The sequence below is a fragment of the Elephas maximus genome, chromosome 5 (assembly GCF_024166365.1).
Source record: "Elephas maximus indicus isolate mEleMax1 chromosome 5, mEleMax1 primary haplotype, whole genome shotgun sequence".
In the NCBI taxonomy this organism is placed as follows: Eukaryota; Metazoa; Chordata; class Mammalia; order Proboscidea; family Elephantidae; genus Elephas; species Elephas maximus.
This window is the reverse complement of record NC_064823.1, coordinates 152118894-152137504: the sequence shown is the minus strand read 5'-3', so window position 1 is coordinate 152137504 and position 18611 is coordinate 152118894. Positions and strand designations below refer to the sequence as shown.

Sequence of the window (18611 nt, the reverse complement as noted above, 5' to 3'; positions counted from 1 at the left end):
CAACTAAATCTCATTAAGAATTTTAACATTTATACACCCATTAATCCAAGAAGCAACTTTAAGCAGTTCTAATCAGTTACAAAGGGAGGAGAAACTTAACACTCCACCAGGTAAATTTCGCTTGCCAACTGTTATCAGTGGGGACAACTGACTAAACTAATCCGTTAGATCTCTTTAAATCCTGATTGTCAACTCCTTCTCCTTGCTGCAAAACATAATTTGAGATTTATCAATGGGACAAAGCAAAACAGCATGATTAAAGATCTAGAATCTTATATATCCATATATATCAGTTTAATAAAAATCTCAAAGAACTCTAAGTTTCATTTCTGAGGTTAAATAGTCTAAGGGTATTCTGTGCTCTCGGTTAATAATAAGAAATACTAATTAAGGAAAACCCACTTACAAAACTTCTATTCTTTTTTTTTCCCCCCACAAAAAGTACCTTAAAGTATCTAATTTTTGTCTATATTAAAAATATTAAATAAAAAATGATTCTACAGAAACACTCTAATATGCATTTTTTAAATAAAGACGTTAGAATTTTAAGATTAATGTAAAGCAGATAAAATAAATATTTTCCAGCCCAAGAACCATAAAGCTAAAAAGTAACATGAATATATAACCTGAAGAGATATACATCTACTTTTTAAAATAAAAACTGGAAAAGTTTTGTTCAAAACCTCTGGTGCTTCCTTTGAGAGTACTTCTTATCAAAACAAAATAATCATTCAAATAACAACTGAAATAACTCAATAACTCAAAGGCTCTTTAAACATTCTAAATGTACTATTCTTATTTGAAAACTTCCCCAAAAAGAAAAAGCAGCTTTACTAAGTTTTTATGTTCATCCAGACAGACTCTCAGAGTTAGGGGAAAGTAGCCTTTTTTTTTTTTTAATTCTAAAAATTAAAATTAGATGTCAGGTCTTTAAATAATGAAAAGTAAAATAAAATTTCTAAGATAGCTTATTATAATTATGATATAACCACAACAATGCAAAAGAAACCTTGGCCAAATTTCAATTCCTTTAAACAAGACCTAAAATTCCTTTTGGCGTAAAGACCATATTTTTCACACAAATGGTAATCTGTGCACCCTAACTCCAAAATTTTAAATATCTAAATACTTGGCATTAGTAATTAATTTCTAAAATATTTGGACAAATATTCATTAAGCACTACCACCTTAAAGGTGTTCTGCTAGACATTAACAAATAAATGCACTACATCAAAATGAAAATATATTTGGCTTTCTTGAAGCATGTTAACAATAATACCAAAACTAAGACCAGAATAAAAAAGGCGAGCATTCCTTTTTAAAGCCTTTTGTTTTTCACGTAGCCGTAATTAGGCCATGGAGCTTGTTTAAGAGAGCACAAAATCATCTGTGAAGAGGCTCAGAATTCTAGAGAAAAATAACTGTCACCATTCATATTACAGATATTTCAAGATGTTTACTACGTGGATAGCTGAAATGCTTTCAAAAGTCAAAAAGAATCTCAAGGCACATGTAACATCAGCATGTCATTTAAGGTAATTTTTCACTTTCATTTAAGATTCTCAATTCAATATTTTTATACTAATGAGTATTCAGAAAAATTCTAAGTGAATTGTTTTTCTGAAACCTTTCTAGATTTTTAAAAACCACACCCTCACGCTTTTGAGGCAAACATAAAGCTAGCACTCTCAGTTGGAATAAAGTATCAAAAGTACAGGTTATTGGCAACACCGAATATTAAAATGGGTTCTTATCTCCTGACATATTGCTGGGGTGTACCTTTCCCTTCAAATATCTGGACTTTCCGCCCTCTCTCACTGGGCCACCAGGTCCTCCTCGCATTCGATAACTTCTTACAAATCATTGTATAAATCCCCTTCTTAAACAATTACAAAGTGAACAACCATCCATCATATCTAAAACATTTTTATCTGATTCTCTATATTTTTTGTTCAGAGAAACTGTGCTAACAACTGTTAATCATACTATATTTACTAACACTAAAAGGACACCATAAAGACAGAGTATTTTACTCAAAAAAAAAGCATTAATAAGTAATAAAACCAAAAGTATGAATCAGAACAGGAGAGAAACAGAAACACTTGTTAGTAGGGGGAGGAGCTAAATTTCCCTTGGAGAAACTAGTGGTCATCTCAGCATTCTAGTGCTTCTGTCAGTATATATAAAAATGCCCAGAGTTAGAATTAGCAGGAAAAACTAATGCTAGAAGTAAGCGGCTGGGAGTTACATCAGCATACAAATATGGATGAAAGAGAGGTTGGATTCATAAAAGGAATGGCCAGTAAGGAGATAGAAATGGAATACTGGTGGCTGCCAATAACTGGAGAACTGAATGGTATAGAGGGAAAAAACGCTTGATGTAAGATGAATAATGAAAGAAAGGTTCAGCACTTGTGTCAGGAAATTTCTCGCAGAAAAAGCTATCATGGTTTGAAAATAGACAATTTAGTCAAAATGATGAAGATTAAGTCAGAGCACCAGAATATCACTACTATTATTGTTTGATGCAGGTAGTCCTAATTCCACAATACAGAAATGAAAAATTATGATTTGTCCTACACTGGACAGAATTTTAGACAGAGATTAAAAAACACTTGTTCGGGCTAAATTAGCAACCAGGGAAAAATATGTATGGTAGACTAAATGAAAAACTAGGTAGAAAATTATGAACAATACATGTATAACAGATAAATACTGGGAGAAAAATGAATAAAATTTAAAGAATTATGATTGAATGTAGGATGATGGTCAATTTGGGGATCTTTTTACATGTGCATTTGTGTTATAGATTGTCATTCTAAATCTTAAATAGGAAATAAACTCATTTGTGAATTGATGAAAAATCAGAAGGCCTTCAAAAGAAAATCTAAATGCTGAGAAAATTATGAAAGTATAACAACATTTTTATTGAAATTAATAAAGGTGTTAGAAATAATGCTGAATTATAACAATTCACTCATTCAAAAAGGCTTTTCGGTGTACAAAAATTCATACAATACTGCATAAACAAAAGTGATCCCAAATTCTTTTCTTCCCCAAATGTTTAAAGGTAATCAGAGCATATTAAGTTGCTTTCCCTGGCAATAAAAATCAATAACAAAGTAACGAGAAAGGCAAGAAAGAGTTAACAGAATTCTCTAAACTTAACATAGGAATGACACCTTTCCCAGGGGCCCTAAAAACTCAAATCTCAGGACTGCAGGCCTGAGCAGCAGTGCACTGCCAACTGCAGGGAGGATGCAAAGAGATGTCGTCACTACGGAAACCAGGGTCCAAAGGACAGCAATAACATGAAAACGTAAAGCGCAGAACAGAAAACTGGTAGCAATTAGAACCTGCGTTTCTTAAGACCCTAGTTGGAGAGCAGAAGGGAGACAAACTTTAGCAGTATTTCCAGGGCTGTAGGCCCCTTCGAGACAAGGGAGAGGTGTGAAGGCACCCTGCACAGGATCTTCACTTCACTTGGGGGATGGTTCACAGACTTCTTTGAGATACTATGGGCCCTCTCCCCGAGCAAGTACCAGGCAAAGTTATTCCCTTTCAGGAGTTCCACAAACCTTGGGTTAAGAATCCCTGCCTAGAAGGCAAAGAGTCTGGCTGTCTGGCATGGATATTCTAACATCCATTCATTCCTTCAACCAACTGTCACCAAGGGTTAGACTTGAAGGCGGGGATTCCTTCTGTCATGCTAGCACTCAGCCCATTAAGAGCTCAGTGAGTATTTGTTGAATAAATGCTTGTACTGTCAGGTGCTGTGCTGGGAATGGAGACGAACCACTAACGTTTACTGAGTGTACGCCACGTTCTAAAAGCTTTATGTGTGTTTGCACAGTTAAGCCTCACAACAACGCTTTGAGGCAAGCCCTCTCCATATCCATTTTGCAGACGGGACACAATTAGGTTACCAACTGCCCTCCAATGACCAGACCAGCGAGTGATGGAGCCCTAATTCTCACCCAGGGAATCCAATTCCAGAGCCAAGCTCTTGGGAACTCACAGTGCCGTGGAGGCATCAGAAACGGTAAAGGGGTTCAATGCTGGGAATGTGACCTGGACTAAAGTCAAAGGAAATCGCCTTGGCAGATCCTTGCCAGTCCTGAGAGGCGAGAAGCTGGAAACCTTCCCAGGGAGGCGATGCTGGCCCGTGTCTTTTGAAGGATAAGTAGGAGTTTGCGATCCAGGCAAGGGGTTGGAAAGTGATTTTTTTGCCTTTTTTTTTTTTTTTAAGGGGGAGTTGGACAGCTCTCGTCCGCCTTCACCGGGCGCCTCCTTCGTGTCCTGCTCCCGGGCACCGCTGGGAGGGCCCGGGCCTAGAAGTCCCGGGCTTGGGGTAATGAGGCGACGCCCGGCGGCGGGGAGGAGGCTGGGGGCTCCAGGCCGCGCCGGGGTTCCTGCAGGCCTGGGACGGTGGGCCGGTGCGAGGACTGACCTTCCCGGAGGTGCCGTCCCCCAATACGACGATTTTCAGTTGCCGGTCCTGGCTCTCCTCCTCAGAGTCCGACATGCTGTCCCGGGAACCAGGCCCGCCCCTCAAGGTGGAGGAGTGAGTGGAGGGAAGGGGCCTCCGGGGGCGGGGGAGAGGAGGTAGGGCGACACGGGAGGGAGGACCCCCCGCCCCGGGGTCTCGGCTGCCGCTGGTGGAATCCGGGTCCAATCACTCGCTGGGCGCCATCTTGCCCGCCTCCCCTCCCCCTGCGCGAGTCCCCGCCCCCTGCCCGCCGCGTCGTGCGCGCGCCCCCGCCTCTGCTCCAACCCGCGCCGACCGCGAGCCTCCCCGGGTAGCCGGACCACTAGCGGGCCCGGCCCTGGTCAGACTCTGCAGGCGAAAAGTCTAGACGCGCCGCTGCCCTGACAGTGACAATTGACAAGAAGAAAATTGAAAGTAGATAGTTAAAACCAGGCAGAAATATGGGACGAAAGTATCTCTCAGCGGTTATATGAAAGTCCAATGTTTCCCTCCCCCCCCAACCACTGTCGCTGAGGCGAATGGTTCAGCCCTAGGTTGGAGGGGCGGGGATGACGCCTGGACAGCGCGCCGCGGTTGCCATGGATGCCAGGAGTAGGCGGGGCGGTGTCGGGGCGGGGCCTGTCTCTGAGCCCTCGGGGCGCCTGTTGCCCGGAGGAGCGGGGTCACCGGGCTGGTGTAGGCTCATCGAGGTCGCGCCTGGGAAGAGGGCGATCCAAGAGCTGCGGCGGCGGCGGCGGGGCGGGGAGGAGCCGGCCATTGGTAAGGGCTGCGCTGCGGAGCGAAGAAGCTGCAGCAGCGGCCGCGAGTGTAATGAGGGCTGTATGAGCGTTCAACCTGGCGCTGCCTCTGATTTCGTCCTCTCCAACCCTTGGTTTCCTGTCCGATCAACGGCAGAGCCCGATGATTCATTCATCAGGCATGCACTGTACGCCAGCCTTCTAGCACAGGATCTTTACCAGAGAGCAACAGTTCCCAAAGTGAAGTCTGACGGGAGTCCCAAGGAAGTCAAAATGATTTACATAATCACACAAACACGTTGTTTGCCTTTTTCTACGTTCATTCTCAAGTATACATACAGAGAAATTTTCCAGAGGGTGCATGACTGTATGACGTCATCACTCGGGCAGCTAAGGGAATGTGTGCCTGCGAATTCCGTTTAGACATTTTTCATATTAATTTCAATGTAGTGATGATAGCCTCCTATAGGGTCGCTATGAATCCGAATCGAATCTACCGCAACGGGTTCGGTTTGGTTAATGATAGCTATGCGAGGCAAAGGTAGTTCAGTGGATAAGATTCTTGCCTTCTCGCAGAAGCCATGGGTTCTATTCCCTGCCAATGACCCTCATATACAGCCAGTATGTGGAGGCTTGTGTGTTGCTATGATGCTAAACAAGTTTCACCGGAGCTTCCAGACCAAGATAGACTAGGAAGAAAGGCCTGGTGATCTTCTGAAAATCAGCCAGTGAAAACCCTGTGCATCACAATTCAATCTGCAATCCACCATGGGGATGTGGCATGGCTGGACATGAGTGTACAGCGTTACCATGAGTGGGGGCCAACTGACAGCAGCTAACAGCAACAATAGCTATAACCCATATAAACAAAAGTTCTTTGAGATTCACAATAATTCTCAAGGGTGTAGAGAGGCTCTGAGTACAAAAAGTTCGAGAACTGAAGTGCTGAATGATGTCAGCTCAACATAACTGAAAATTATAGTGAGATAAATAAAAAAAGAATGCTGATATAACAGTGTTTGTCTCATTAATCAGTAACTTTACATGTATTATCATGTTCACTACTCATAGCAACCCAATAAGGTGGATACTAGAATTATCTCCTTTTTACAGATGAGAAAGTTTAAGTCACAAAAAGCTTAGCTCAGATGCAATAGTCCTGGAAAGAATATGGGAAATAGAAACGGAAAAGAATACTGTATAAAGAAGTGCCCAGCCCTGGAGGCAGCACAGGAGTTGTAATCACAGCCCTGCACCCGTTGCACGTGTCCTTCAGCTACAGATTCCTCATCTGTAAAATAGAGGTATTACCTCCTCTGTGATACGGATTGACACAGTAGCTACAACAATGAGCTTAAGCATAGCAATGACTATGGGGATGGCACAAGACCATGCAGCTTTTCGTTCTCTTGTTCATAGGACCACTGACTCGACACCACCTAACAACATCACCACCTGCTTCACAGAGCTGAGAATTAAGTGAAATAATTGACATAGAGTACCATAGATAGCACAATGTCTAACATATCCTAAGCACTCAGTATTAACCATTATAATTATTACCCTCATCATCATCATCATCATTAGAATGACGGGAGCTGATCTATTTTGGAGCATTACCATTTTCAAGCCATATTACCTTAGGCAGGTTGCTTCTGTAGTGTCTCAGTCTGGTCATCTGTAGAAAGGGCTGGCCTGCAATAAGAGGTACCAAATTAGTATTAGTTCCCAGTTCTCTCCCCATTCCCCCCAGCAACAACAACCTTCTACATCCCTGGTTTTGCTAATGAGAATTAGAAAGAAAAGGGTATGTCAGAGAAAAAGGGTACATGAAAGGGCTTTGTAAATTTCTTTGTTTTTGTTAGTTTGAGAAATATGCTTCTAGTAAGGATAGATTTAATCTTCTCCTTTTATATGAGGGAAGTTAAGTATGCTAGAAATTTGCTTTTCCACTCTTCTTCACTGGAGATGGATATGAGACCCACTTTTGACCAATGAGACGGAAGAGGGTATCCTTTAGGGTACTTCTGGGAAAGACTTTCCTTCCCGATAATAAGAAAAAGAAAAAAAGGAGAGCAACACACACACAACCTCCCCTTCCGTTGCTATCATTGAGTGAGAACATGCTTCTTCAGCCTATCTTTTCAGCTTGCTATTATGGGAAATAATACAAAGACATTCTAGTGAGGTATTCCATTACTTGCAGACAAAAACATCCCAGCTGGCACAACTACTTTTGGCCAAAAGCTGGATTTTGCTGAAGTCATGGGACTAATTTTCATGTGCAATTTCATCTGAAGAGAAATCTAGAAGAAAATTTCCCAATTTCAAATCATCACTTTCCAGGATGACTGCTGAACTGGTGGAGAGACAGCATTGATTTAGACATGAATGCATCCCTAGGCTGTCATTCCAATATGAAACAAAAAGCCCATTGCAGTATTTTCATGACCATATTTTACATATTTATGGCAAGATTCCAGGTTTCAAATAAGAATTTGAAAACCTGGATCCATATTTAAATTAAAAAGAAAAACTCCACATTCACATTCAAAGCTTCTGTTTTGGTATGCTTAGAAGAGTCATGAGTATTAGAACAAAATGAAGAGCAAAAAAAATAGGTTCTCATACATACAGAACTTTGATATATGATCACATAATAACTACTACCAGAACCAGCTACTGCTTCTAAGGTGAAGTGCCCTTGTTAAACAAACATGGACAGAGATATCCAGTAAACAGGAAAGATCAAGCTCCCTCTGATTACTCCTACCTTCCAAACTCCTGCTAGGGTCCCCCCATTGGCAGAACCAGCACACTACCAGTTGTTGGAGAGGCTGTGGATCAACTGGAACTCTTCTACATGCTTTTAGAGGGTACATAGAACCATTTTAGAAAACAATTTGGCATTAATCTTGTAAAGTTCAAGGTTTGCATACCCTATAACCCAGCAATTCAACTCCTAGGTATGCATACTCTAGGAAATCTCATGCATAAATGCACCAGGAGACATATGCAAGAATTTTCATAGACTCATTTTCATTAGAGAAATAACCAAAGGTCCTTCAACAGAAAGAATGGATAGATTTTGAATGTATCAAAATATTGAATGATGCAGGAAGCATCAAAAGAAAATGGAGAGAATACACAGTCACTGTATCAAAAACAATTGGTCGATGCTCAACCATTTCAGAAGGTAGCATATGATCAAGAACCGATGGGATGGTACTAAAGGAAGAAGTTCAGGCTTCACTGAAGGGAATGGTGAAAAACAAGACTCCAGGAATTGACAGAATACCAGCTGAGATATTTCAAAAATCGATACAATGCTGGAAGTGCTCACTTGTCTATGCCAAGAAATTTGGAAGACAGCTACCTGGCCAACACGCTGGAAGAGTTCCATATTCGAGCCCATTCCAAAGAAAGGTGATCCAACAGAATGGAAAAATTATCGAACGATATCATTAATATCACACACAAGTAAAATTTTACTGAAGATCATTCAAAAGCAGTTGTAGCAGTGCCAAAAACTGAAGCCAGATTCAGAAGAGGATGTGAAACCAAGGATATCATTGCTGATGTCAGATGGATCCTGAAAACAGAGAATACCAGAAGTATGTTTACCTGTGTTTTATGGACTACGCAAAGGTGTTGAACTGTGTGAATCAAACAAATTGTGGATAACATTGTGACGAATAGGAATTCCAGAACACTTAATTGTGCTCTTGAGGAACCTGTATATAGACAAAGAGGCAGTCATTTGAACAGAACAAGGGGATACTGCGTGGTTTAAAGTCAAGAATGGTGTGCATCAGGGCTGTGTACTTTCATGTTTATTCAGTCTGTATGCTGAGCAAAAAATTCGAGAAGCTGGACTATATGAAGAAGAATGCAGCATCAAGATTGGAGGAAGACTCGTTAACAATCTGTGATATGCAGGTAATACAAACGTGCTTCCTGAAAGTCAAGAGGACTTGAAGCACTTACTGATAAAGATCAAAGACCACAGCCTTCAGTATGGATTACACCTCAACATAAAGAAAAATACCCTCACAACTGTACCAATAAGCAACATAATGCTAAGAGAAGAAAATATTTATATTGTCAAAGAGTTCACTTTACTTGGATCCGCAGTCAATGCCCATGGAAGCAGCAATCAAGAAATCAAACATATTGCTTTGAGCAAATCTGCTGCAAAAGACCTCTTTAAAGTGTTAAAAAGCAAAGATGTCACTCTGAGGACTAAGGTGCACCTGAACCATGTCAAGATATTTTCAACCGCCTCATATGCATGCAAAAGCTGGACAATGAATAAAGAAGACCAAAGAAGAATTGATGCCTTTGAATTATGGCGTTGGTGAAGAATATTGAATATACCATGGACTGCCAGAAGAACGAACAAATCTGTTTTGGAAGAAATACAGCCATAATGCTCCTTAGAGATGAGGATGGCAAGACCTCATCTCACATACTTTGGGCATATTTTCAGGAGGGACAGTCCCTGGAGAATGACATCATGCCTGGTAGAGAGTCAGTGAAAAAGAGGAAGACCCTCAAGGAGAAGGATTGACAAAGTGGCTGCAACAATGGGCTCAAAAAACATAGCAATGATTGTGAGGATGGCGCAGAAAGGTTTAGTGTTTTGTTCTGTTATACATAGGGTCACTATGAGTGAGAACCAACTCCAGGGCACCTAACAACAAAACATTATGCAGCAATGAGAATGAATGAATTGCTACTTGTTACAATAAGAAAGAATCTGGCCAACATAATATTGAAAGAAAGAAGCCAGTCAGAAAGGAGTACATAGTCCATGATTCCATTTACATAAAGCTCAAAAAGTAACCTCTGGTGTTAGAAGTCAAAATAACAGTCACATTTAGAGAAAAGGAAGAGTGAAGTTATTTGGAGAATGGCTCAGAAGAGAAGCTCTTGGCGGTACTGGTAATGTTCTGGTTCTTTATCCAGGTGGGGGTTGTGTGGGTGACTCCACTTTCTTATAATGCATTGGAGTATAGGCTTAAGTTTTGTGAAGTTTTCAGTATGTTATTCATAAATTAAAATTATAAATGTATACAAATATGATTGGTAATAAATGCATAGTAAAATAAATCTAGAAAAATATAAGCAAAATTTCTAATAGCCATTAATATTAGTCATCCCTCGATATCTGTGCGGGATTGGTTGTAGGACCCCCATAGATACCAAAATCCACTGATGCTCCAGTCCCTTGTATGAAATGGCGTAGATTTATTTGTTTGTTTGTTTTTGTTTGTTTTACACACCACAGGAATGAATAGTATTTCACGTTGAAGTGGAATAGTGATGGTAGGCCGGGTAAGGAGGGGACACTGAGGCACAGGGTCAAAGCAGGCACTTTAAAGAACAGCCGCGTCCGGGCCCTCCTGATGCGGGCTGTACTCTGAACCAGGGTTCTTCAGGCAGGTGGTCCTTGGTGACTTTGGATGTCGGCACCTACACAGTGCAGAGTGCCAGGTCCTGGAACTGCCAACTTGGTTCTCTCCTTCGGGACCAGGCCGCAAACGTGCTCTGCCAGATCCTGGGTCAGGCCAAGAAGCACCAGCCTATGAGTATGCAACCCCATTCCTAGTGTCCTCACTTGTCCAGATTGTGTCAGGGTCAGCTGCCACCGTCCTTCTGGGATCCTCTTCCTTCACAGCCAATACCGTTCCTGGGGGCCAAACCCTTTCTTGCCAAGTGGTGCCCTCGGAGTTGCCCACAGGCTCTTGAGCTTTTTCTTCCCATCCCCCAATATTTCCTACAGCGTTTGGTGAAATCTGCAGATGTGGAACCCACGGATATGGAGGGCTGATTGTAATTTAGATGACAGCAAAACTATCATTTTCTATGTTAGACATTTCTGTATTATACAAATTTTTTACAATGAGCATGATCTGTTTTGTAATCAGAAAGAAATATGAAAAAATAGGTGAACAAAAGCAGCTAATAGTTACCTACAGTCCTTTTCACAGGGGACAGATGAGAGCTTTCTCATGTGATTAGTAAATTCTACTAATCACATGGAAAGTTTGTTGGTTTCGTAATCATCTAAAAGCCTTTGTTTGAAAAGGAAAAAGCAACACTTCCCTGTAGCAGAACCCAGGCTGGCTTGTAAGCTGCAATTTCCCAGCTGTCCACAGTTCTGCCTCATTGGTTGGGGATGTGCTTCGTTGATTCCTAAAGCATAGCCCCAGACAAAACCAAAAATCTGTAGAACAGGAGAGTTCCCAAATCACCTCCACAGCTGTGAAAACTAGACCTCTCACAGCTTTCCAGCAAGTCTGACATGGTTAAATAAGGTAATATGTGTGAAAGTGCTTTGAAAAATAGGAGTCGTGGTACAAATGCAAAATATTATATGAGGCTTGCTTGTGGAAGCATTTGGGATGAGAACTTCCCTGACTATTAAGAACCAGCATAGAGAATTCAGTGATTTTAAGTAAACTCTTAATTTCCAGATTCCATTGAATGGCAGTGGCACAAATATTCTCTAAGACATAAGGCTCTTTACTGTCTTCTGAAACCTTGTTTTAAACAGCTCTCTTCTACAGCATAACTACTTTACCTGTGATGACCTTTGCTTGTGTCATCTTGGTTTCCAGTTTATCTGTATTGTTAAATTTAGATTTAAGACCTCCAGATGAGTGAGATACAATTATAAAGTGTTATCTTAAATAATCTTGGGGTAGCATTTCCCAAAAGTAAGTTCTTTGGGACATCAGTTCTGTAAGTTACTGTTCCAATAACACTTGAAAACAGCTACTCACTCCATTTTGGAAAGTGATAGTGCTCTTGAGCGTATTATACTCTGAGAAATACTATGATAAACAATCGTTTGGACTTTTTTTAACCCAAAGTTTGTCAAACTTATTTGACCACAGAACCCTTTTCCCAAATAATATTCACTAACAGCATATAGAGCTAATATTCTATAAATATTAGTTTTTTTAAACTTTTTAACTAAAAAATACTAGGATAGAAAGAATTCTCATAAGTAGTTTAAAAAAAAAACTCTTTCTAGTACTTACGTCCTCATTATAAAAAGGTTCATATATAAAAAGCCTCAATTTCTCCTTACACACATGGGAAATAAATCTTATATAAAAATATTAGATTCATGATGCTTTCAAAGATTTCTCAGTGCCTCAGTCATTATTTCTCAAAATATATTTGCATCATAAGAAATGTAGAGAGCTTAAGTATAGTGGTTAAAGCAGGATCTTAGATTTAAATAGGTTTGATCTGGATTCTTTGCCACATTTATTATCCTGGAGACATAATTCAAATTCTTGGAGCTTCAATTTCCTCATCTATAGAATAGAGATTATATGGTAATTCTATGTTTAACTTTCTGAGGAACCGCCAAATTATTTTCCACAGCAGCTGTACCATTTTACAATCCTATGAGCAATGAATGAGGGTCCTAATTTCTCCATGTCCTCACCAACACCTGTTGTTTTCCATTTTTTTATCACAACCATCTTAGTGGGAGTGAAGTGATATCTCCTTGTGGTTGATTTGTACTTCTCTTAATGACTAATGACATTGAGCATCTTGCTATATGCTTGTGGCAATTTGTATTTCTTTGATGAAATGCCTTTTCAAGTTATTTACCCATTTTTTTTAATGAGTTATGTGTCTTTTTGTCATTAAGTTATAGGAGTTTTTTATATACTGTGAATATTAGACCCTTATCAGATACGTTTCCCAAAACTTTTCGTCCAATCAGTAGCTTGATGAACAAAAGTTTTTGTTTTTTAATTTTGATGAAATCCAATTTATCTACTTTGTCTTCTTTGCTCATGCTTTTGGTTGCTATCTAAGAATCCATTGTCAAAAACTAGGTCCTGAAACAGTACCCCCGTGTTTTCTTCTAAAAGTTTTATAGTTTCAGTTCTTACATTTAGGTCCTTGATCCATTGTGAGTTACTATATGATCCAGCAATTCTGCTCCTCAACTCTTCAAGGATATGCAAGTATTTGTTGTGGTTGTTTTTTATTTGAGCTTTCTAGCTATTACATTTTCTTTTTTCCTACAGGTCACTTATTATAGCAGAGATAGACTTGAAAAGAGGAAATTTCTGCTTCTAACAGCTCTGCAAGCTAGAAACTCTATAAAGGTCTCCCAAACAAAACTAAGGACTCATAAACACAAAATTCTGGAGTCTTAAGCTGGGTTCTCTACAGAAGCAAAATCAGTGAAGCGTATATGTATATATGTTTGTGTGTGAGTGTGTGTGTGTGTGTGTGTATACAGAGAGACAGAGAAGGAGGGAGAGAAAGGGAGAGATTGATTTATATCAAGGAAATGGCTTACATGGTTGTAGAGGCTGTCAAGTCCCAAGTCCATGGGTCAGACGTCAGGCTGGAGGCTTCTCCTGACTCACACAGCTGCAGGGGATGACAAACCCAAGATCAGCAGGTCAGATGGCAGGATGTGGGAAAATTGATTGGAACACTTATCCATTGCTGGTGGGAATGCAAAGTGTGAAACCATTGTGAAAAACTGTGTGGTGGTTCCTCAAAAAAACTAGAAATAGAACTACCATATGATCCAGCAATTCTACTTCTATGTATATATGCAAAAGAGTTGAAATCGGACACTCAAACAGAGACTTATACACCAATGTTCATTGCAGCACTATTCACAATAGACAAAAAGTGGAAACTACCTAAATGCCCACCAAGAGATAAATGGATAAACAAAACGTGGTACATACATACAATGGAATACTACTCAGCCAGTAAGAGAAATGAAGTCTTGAAACATACTACAATATGGCTGGAACTTGAAGACATTATGCTGAATGAAATAAGTCAATCACAAAGGACAAATACACCTACTCCTCACTTATTGACTATCTTGTTATCCGACATTTCACATTTATGATACTAGTAAAAAATCTACTCTCTGCATATTTTGCACATTAACAACATATGTATGGAAGTAACAAACACCAAGAGTGAGGCTGGAGTAACACTGGCTATAATGGTTAAGGTTATGTGTCAACTTGGCTGGGCCGTGATACTCAGAGGTTTGGCAGTTATGTAATGATGTAATTTTGGCCGTCATATAATGATGTAGTCATCCTTCATTTTGTAATCCGATGTGGTCATCTCCCATTTTTGCATAATGCCGATTTTCACATAATGACCTGGTCTTTAGAACCTAACTATGTCGATTAGTGAGGAGTAGATTCATTGTATGACCTTTCTTATGTAAAAAGACAAGAACAGGCAAGCATATAGAGACCGAAGTTTCTTAGTGCTTACTAGTGGCGGGAGGGAGGGGGAACGGAATGATTATTGCTTATGGAGTACTGAATTTCAGTGTACAATGATGGAAAAATTGCACTAAGGGTAAGGTTGCACAGCCAATTAATGTAATTGCTGTCAATAAGCTGTCAATAAGTTAAAATTTGAATTGGCAAAAATTGCATGAGAGATAATATTTACAACGACGACAAAAAAAAAAAGAGTAGCTTCAACCAAACACCTCATAGTCTTTGGTTCCTTAGTTTGGAGTGTTAGGGTCATGGCTCCATGGGACTTCTCAGTTATTTTGCCTAACAATGAGCTAAATGCTTCTGTTAGTTTGTGGTGTAGAGCCTGGGGGGTTAAAAGCTTGCAAGGCACAACAGTTGGTCTGTATTCGCCTGGAGAAACAGTGGAAGAAGGACAGTCAGGAATAGGAGGAAGAAATGGAATATGTGGCTAATTACTTTCATGAACAACTGCCTCCTTTGCTGTGAGACCAAAAGAACTGGATAGTACCCAGCTATCATTACTGAACGTTTTGGTCAAAGATTCTATAGAAAAATTCTGAACACAAGGGGGAAAATGCAGAACAGAATTTCAAATTGTCATGTAATCCAGACTGTCTGGAGCCACGGAGGCTGGGCCATGAAACTATTGCCCTGAGGTAATCTTGAAACCTTATACCAAAAATATCCCCTGAAATCTTCTTAAAACCAAATAATAGTTTAGCTTAACTAGTAAAGAATGTCTGCCTTGATCATTGTGCTCTTTTAAGATCTATCTATATGGGATCAAACTGACAACAGCAATTTGAATGATTAGATAGGTCCCCTAGGGGGCAGTGAGTTTATGTTAATGGGTGAAGAACAACTCAGAAAAATTAGGTGAGAAAGATTACACAACTCAAAGAATATAATCAATGTCACTGAGTTTTGCTTGTAGAAACTGTTGAATTAATTGGTATATGTTTTGCTGTATATATTGTCAATGACAACAAAAATAAAGAAAATAAGCTGTTATGTGTGTGTACCTTGGCACCACTATTTCATATATGTATATATCTTTTCAGAATGAGGTGAAATATATTTTCCAGATAAATGAAACCTGAGTTGACCACCAACAAACCCTTAACAGAGGGAATTTAAGAGAATATTTTTAAGGCAGAAGAAAAAGAAGCCCAGGGGAAAAAAAACACCTGAGATACAGTAACGGTGAGCAAGAAATTGGAAAATGTAAGGTTATATATTTTTAATATCTGTATAAGATTTTTAAAAATATTTAATATATGGGGTCATGAAAAGACGTTAAGATACTAGACAGAAAATAGTATGCAATTCAGTGGGGAGAGTAAATTAGTCAGAATAGGCTAGATTATGCTGAAATAACAAACATTCCCCAAATTTGAATTGTTTAGAAAACAAATGTTAATATCTTACTCATGCTACCTGTCAGTCATGAGTCATTCGATAGTTGATAGTCTTGGCCTATATTGTGCTCATCCAAAGCTAATGAAGACTCCATCAGATATGCCACTGACTCTTAGAAAAAGGGAAAGGAGCACGTAGAACTGCTTCAATGCTTCCATGTGAAAGTGACACATCGCATCCACTCATCATTCTTTGGACCAAGTGCACAAGACCATGCCTTACTTCAAGAATGCAGGGAAGATCATTACCAAACATTCCTCTCTTAGAAACAGCTCAGAAGATGGCTGCTGCTAGGGTGAAAATGGCCATCTAATCAGGCTTCTCCCCACAGCTCCAAAAAGGACTGTCTTCCTATATATGTGGCAGCAAGCCACTTTGGTCTTATCCTACATCTTCCTACTCTGTGGCTTGTAAGAAAATCTCTGATTTCGTCCTCCAAGCTTGGTCCACAAAGAATTGAAAGTGTTGGGAAGTTTCCACAAAAAAAATGAAATACCAAACCAACGAAACAAACATTCCCTCAAGTGTTTGGCTCATACAACTGAAAACAAAAATTTCTCAAGACTATTTCCTCTGAGTTATTTTAAAGTATATTTTTTTGAACAGTAGCATTACAGCCTATCCTGGGAACATCTTCAAAATACAAAATCTCAGCTCCCACACCATACCTGCTGAACAACAACCTGCACTTAAACAAGAGACCCTGGCAATTTGTATGCATATTAAAATTACAAAAGCACCCGTTCTAGGTGATTTCTGCTCTATTTCAGAAAATCTCAGCCTCCATGGGGAAAGAGCAAGAGATTTACTGGAAATTAAAAATGCATCCAAAAATTATATGTATCTTAGCCCCAAAGCCAGCATCTTACTTTAATGCGGTGATGCCTGCCAAAGTCAGGAACAGGACAGGATGGCCAATATCAATCACATCACTATTTAAAATCATTTTGAAATTATCCAGTGCCACTAGAGAGAGGCATATGAGTTAGAAAGGAAGAGGTAATGTCATCTCTGTTTAGAGATTATGTTACTATATATCCGGAAAACGAAAAAATAAATCATTGAAAATGTGAGCAAAACACTTAAGGGGTTTAGTAAGGTAGTAGGTTATAAAATCAATATATGGAAACCAATAGCTTTCATACAGAAAACGATAACCTTTGGAAGATACAAAAAAGCCTTTTTTAATTGCAATAACAACAACAAAAATACCTAGCTATAAATCTAGTAAGAAATGCCCAAAACATATATGAATTATATAAATAAAATAACAAATAAAGTAACATAAAAGTAAACATGAACAAATAGCGAGAGAGACCATAAGCTTGGATAAGAAGACTCGATTATAAAGACTTCTATTCTGATAATGGAAACCCTAGTGGCATAGTGGTTAAGAGCTACAGCTGCTAATCAAAAAGTCAGCAGGTCAAATCCACCAGGCGCTCCTTGGAAACCCTGTAGGGCAGTTCTACTCTTTTAGGGTCACTATGAGTCGGAATTGACTCGACAGCAACAGGTGTTTTATTCTGGTAACACACATATTATCAGTTTTTTTTTTCTTGAAGCTAAACAAATACATATTTGATTTGGAAAAGCAATTGAACAAAAATAGCCCGGAAAACTCTAAAATAGAAAAACAATGAGGGGGCTATATCTTACACCAGATGTTAAAACATACTGCAAAATCTCTATAATTATTAGAAGAGAACAATACTGGCAAGTGAATAAACAGACAAACCAATGGAACTAAAGAGAAAAATCCAGAAACAAACATAACTACACAGGGAACTTTAGACAGTGATAAACACAGCATCTCAAATTGATGGGGAAAGTATGGGCTTTTACATATGTGATGGATTAAAAATGGATTCATTCTGCACACACCATAAATTCCAAATGGATAAGAGATCTAAATGTGCAATATGAAACTGTACAAATACTAGAAGAAAACGTCAGTGAATTCCTTTATAACATGTGAGTGAAAAATTCCCAAATTAAGGGGAAAGTTGATAATTTTGGCTGCATTAAAAAAAAAAAAAACCTTCTGAATGGCAAAAATAAATAAATAAAAACAAAGTAAAAATACATGTGACAGCTGGGAAAATATTTGCAGCTTCTATCACAGCAAATGGGTTAACACACCTAGTATATAAAGAACTTCTATTGATTGAGAAGATAAACGAACTTATAAACTGGCCAAGAGATATGCACACACAGTTCATAGGAAAAGAAATGCAAATGGTACTAAAAGATATGGAAAAATGCTCAACCCTGCTAATGATAAGAGAGATGAAAAGCTAAACTACACTAAAAGGTGATGAAAATTGTTACCTGTCAGACTGGCAAAAATTCAAGAGATTAACAACTGTATTCTCTTGGCCAGTGTCTTGGTCATCTAGTGCTGCTATAACAGAAATACCACAAGTGGAAGGCTTTAACAAAGAGAAATGTATTTCTTCACAGGAAAGTGTACTAAAAGTCCAAATTTAGGGTGTCAGCTTCAGGGAAAGGCTTTCTCTCTCTGTCAGCCTTCTTATCAATCTTTGCCCAGACTAGGAGCTTCTCTGCGCAAGGATCCCAAGTCCAAAGGACTGGCACTGCTCCCGGCACTGCTTTCTTGGTGGCATGAAGTTCCCATCTCTCTGCTCGCTTCTCTCTTTTATATCTCAAGAGATTGCC

The 18611-nt window shown here is 39.3% G+C and overlaps 1 protein-coding gene across 2 annotated transcripts in view; it reads right to left on the bottom strand.

The window, feature by feature from the left end:
* Positions 1–4720, bottom strand: part of RAB28 (RAB28, member RAS oncogene family) — a 119515-nt gene extending 114795 nt beyond the window's left edge. For both annotated transcript variants that reach the window (XM_049886500.1, XM_049886501.1), the window contains exon 1: positions 4451–4720. In XM_049886500.1, coding sequence (XP_049742457.1) covers positions 4451–4525 — 75 coding nt within the window. In that variant the 5' untranslated portion in view covers positions 4526–4720. The remainder of the gene's footprint in view (positions 1–4450) is intronic.
* Positions 4721–18611: the final 13891 nt, after the last annotated feature.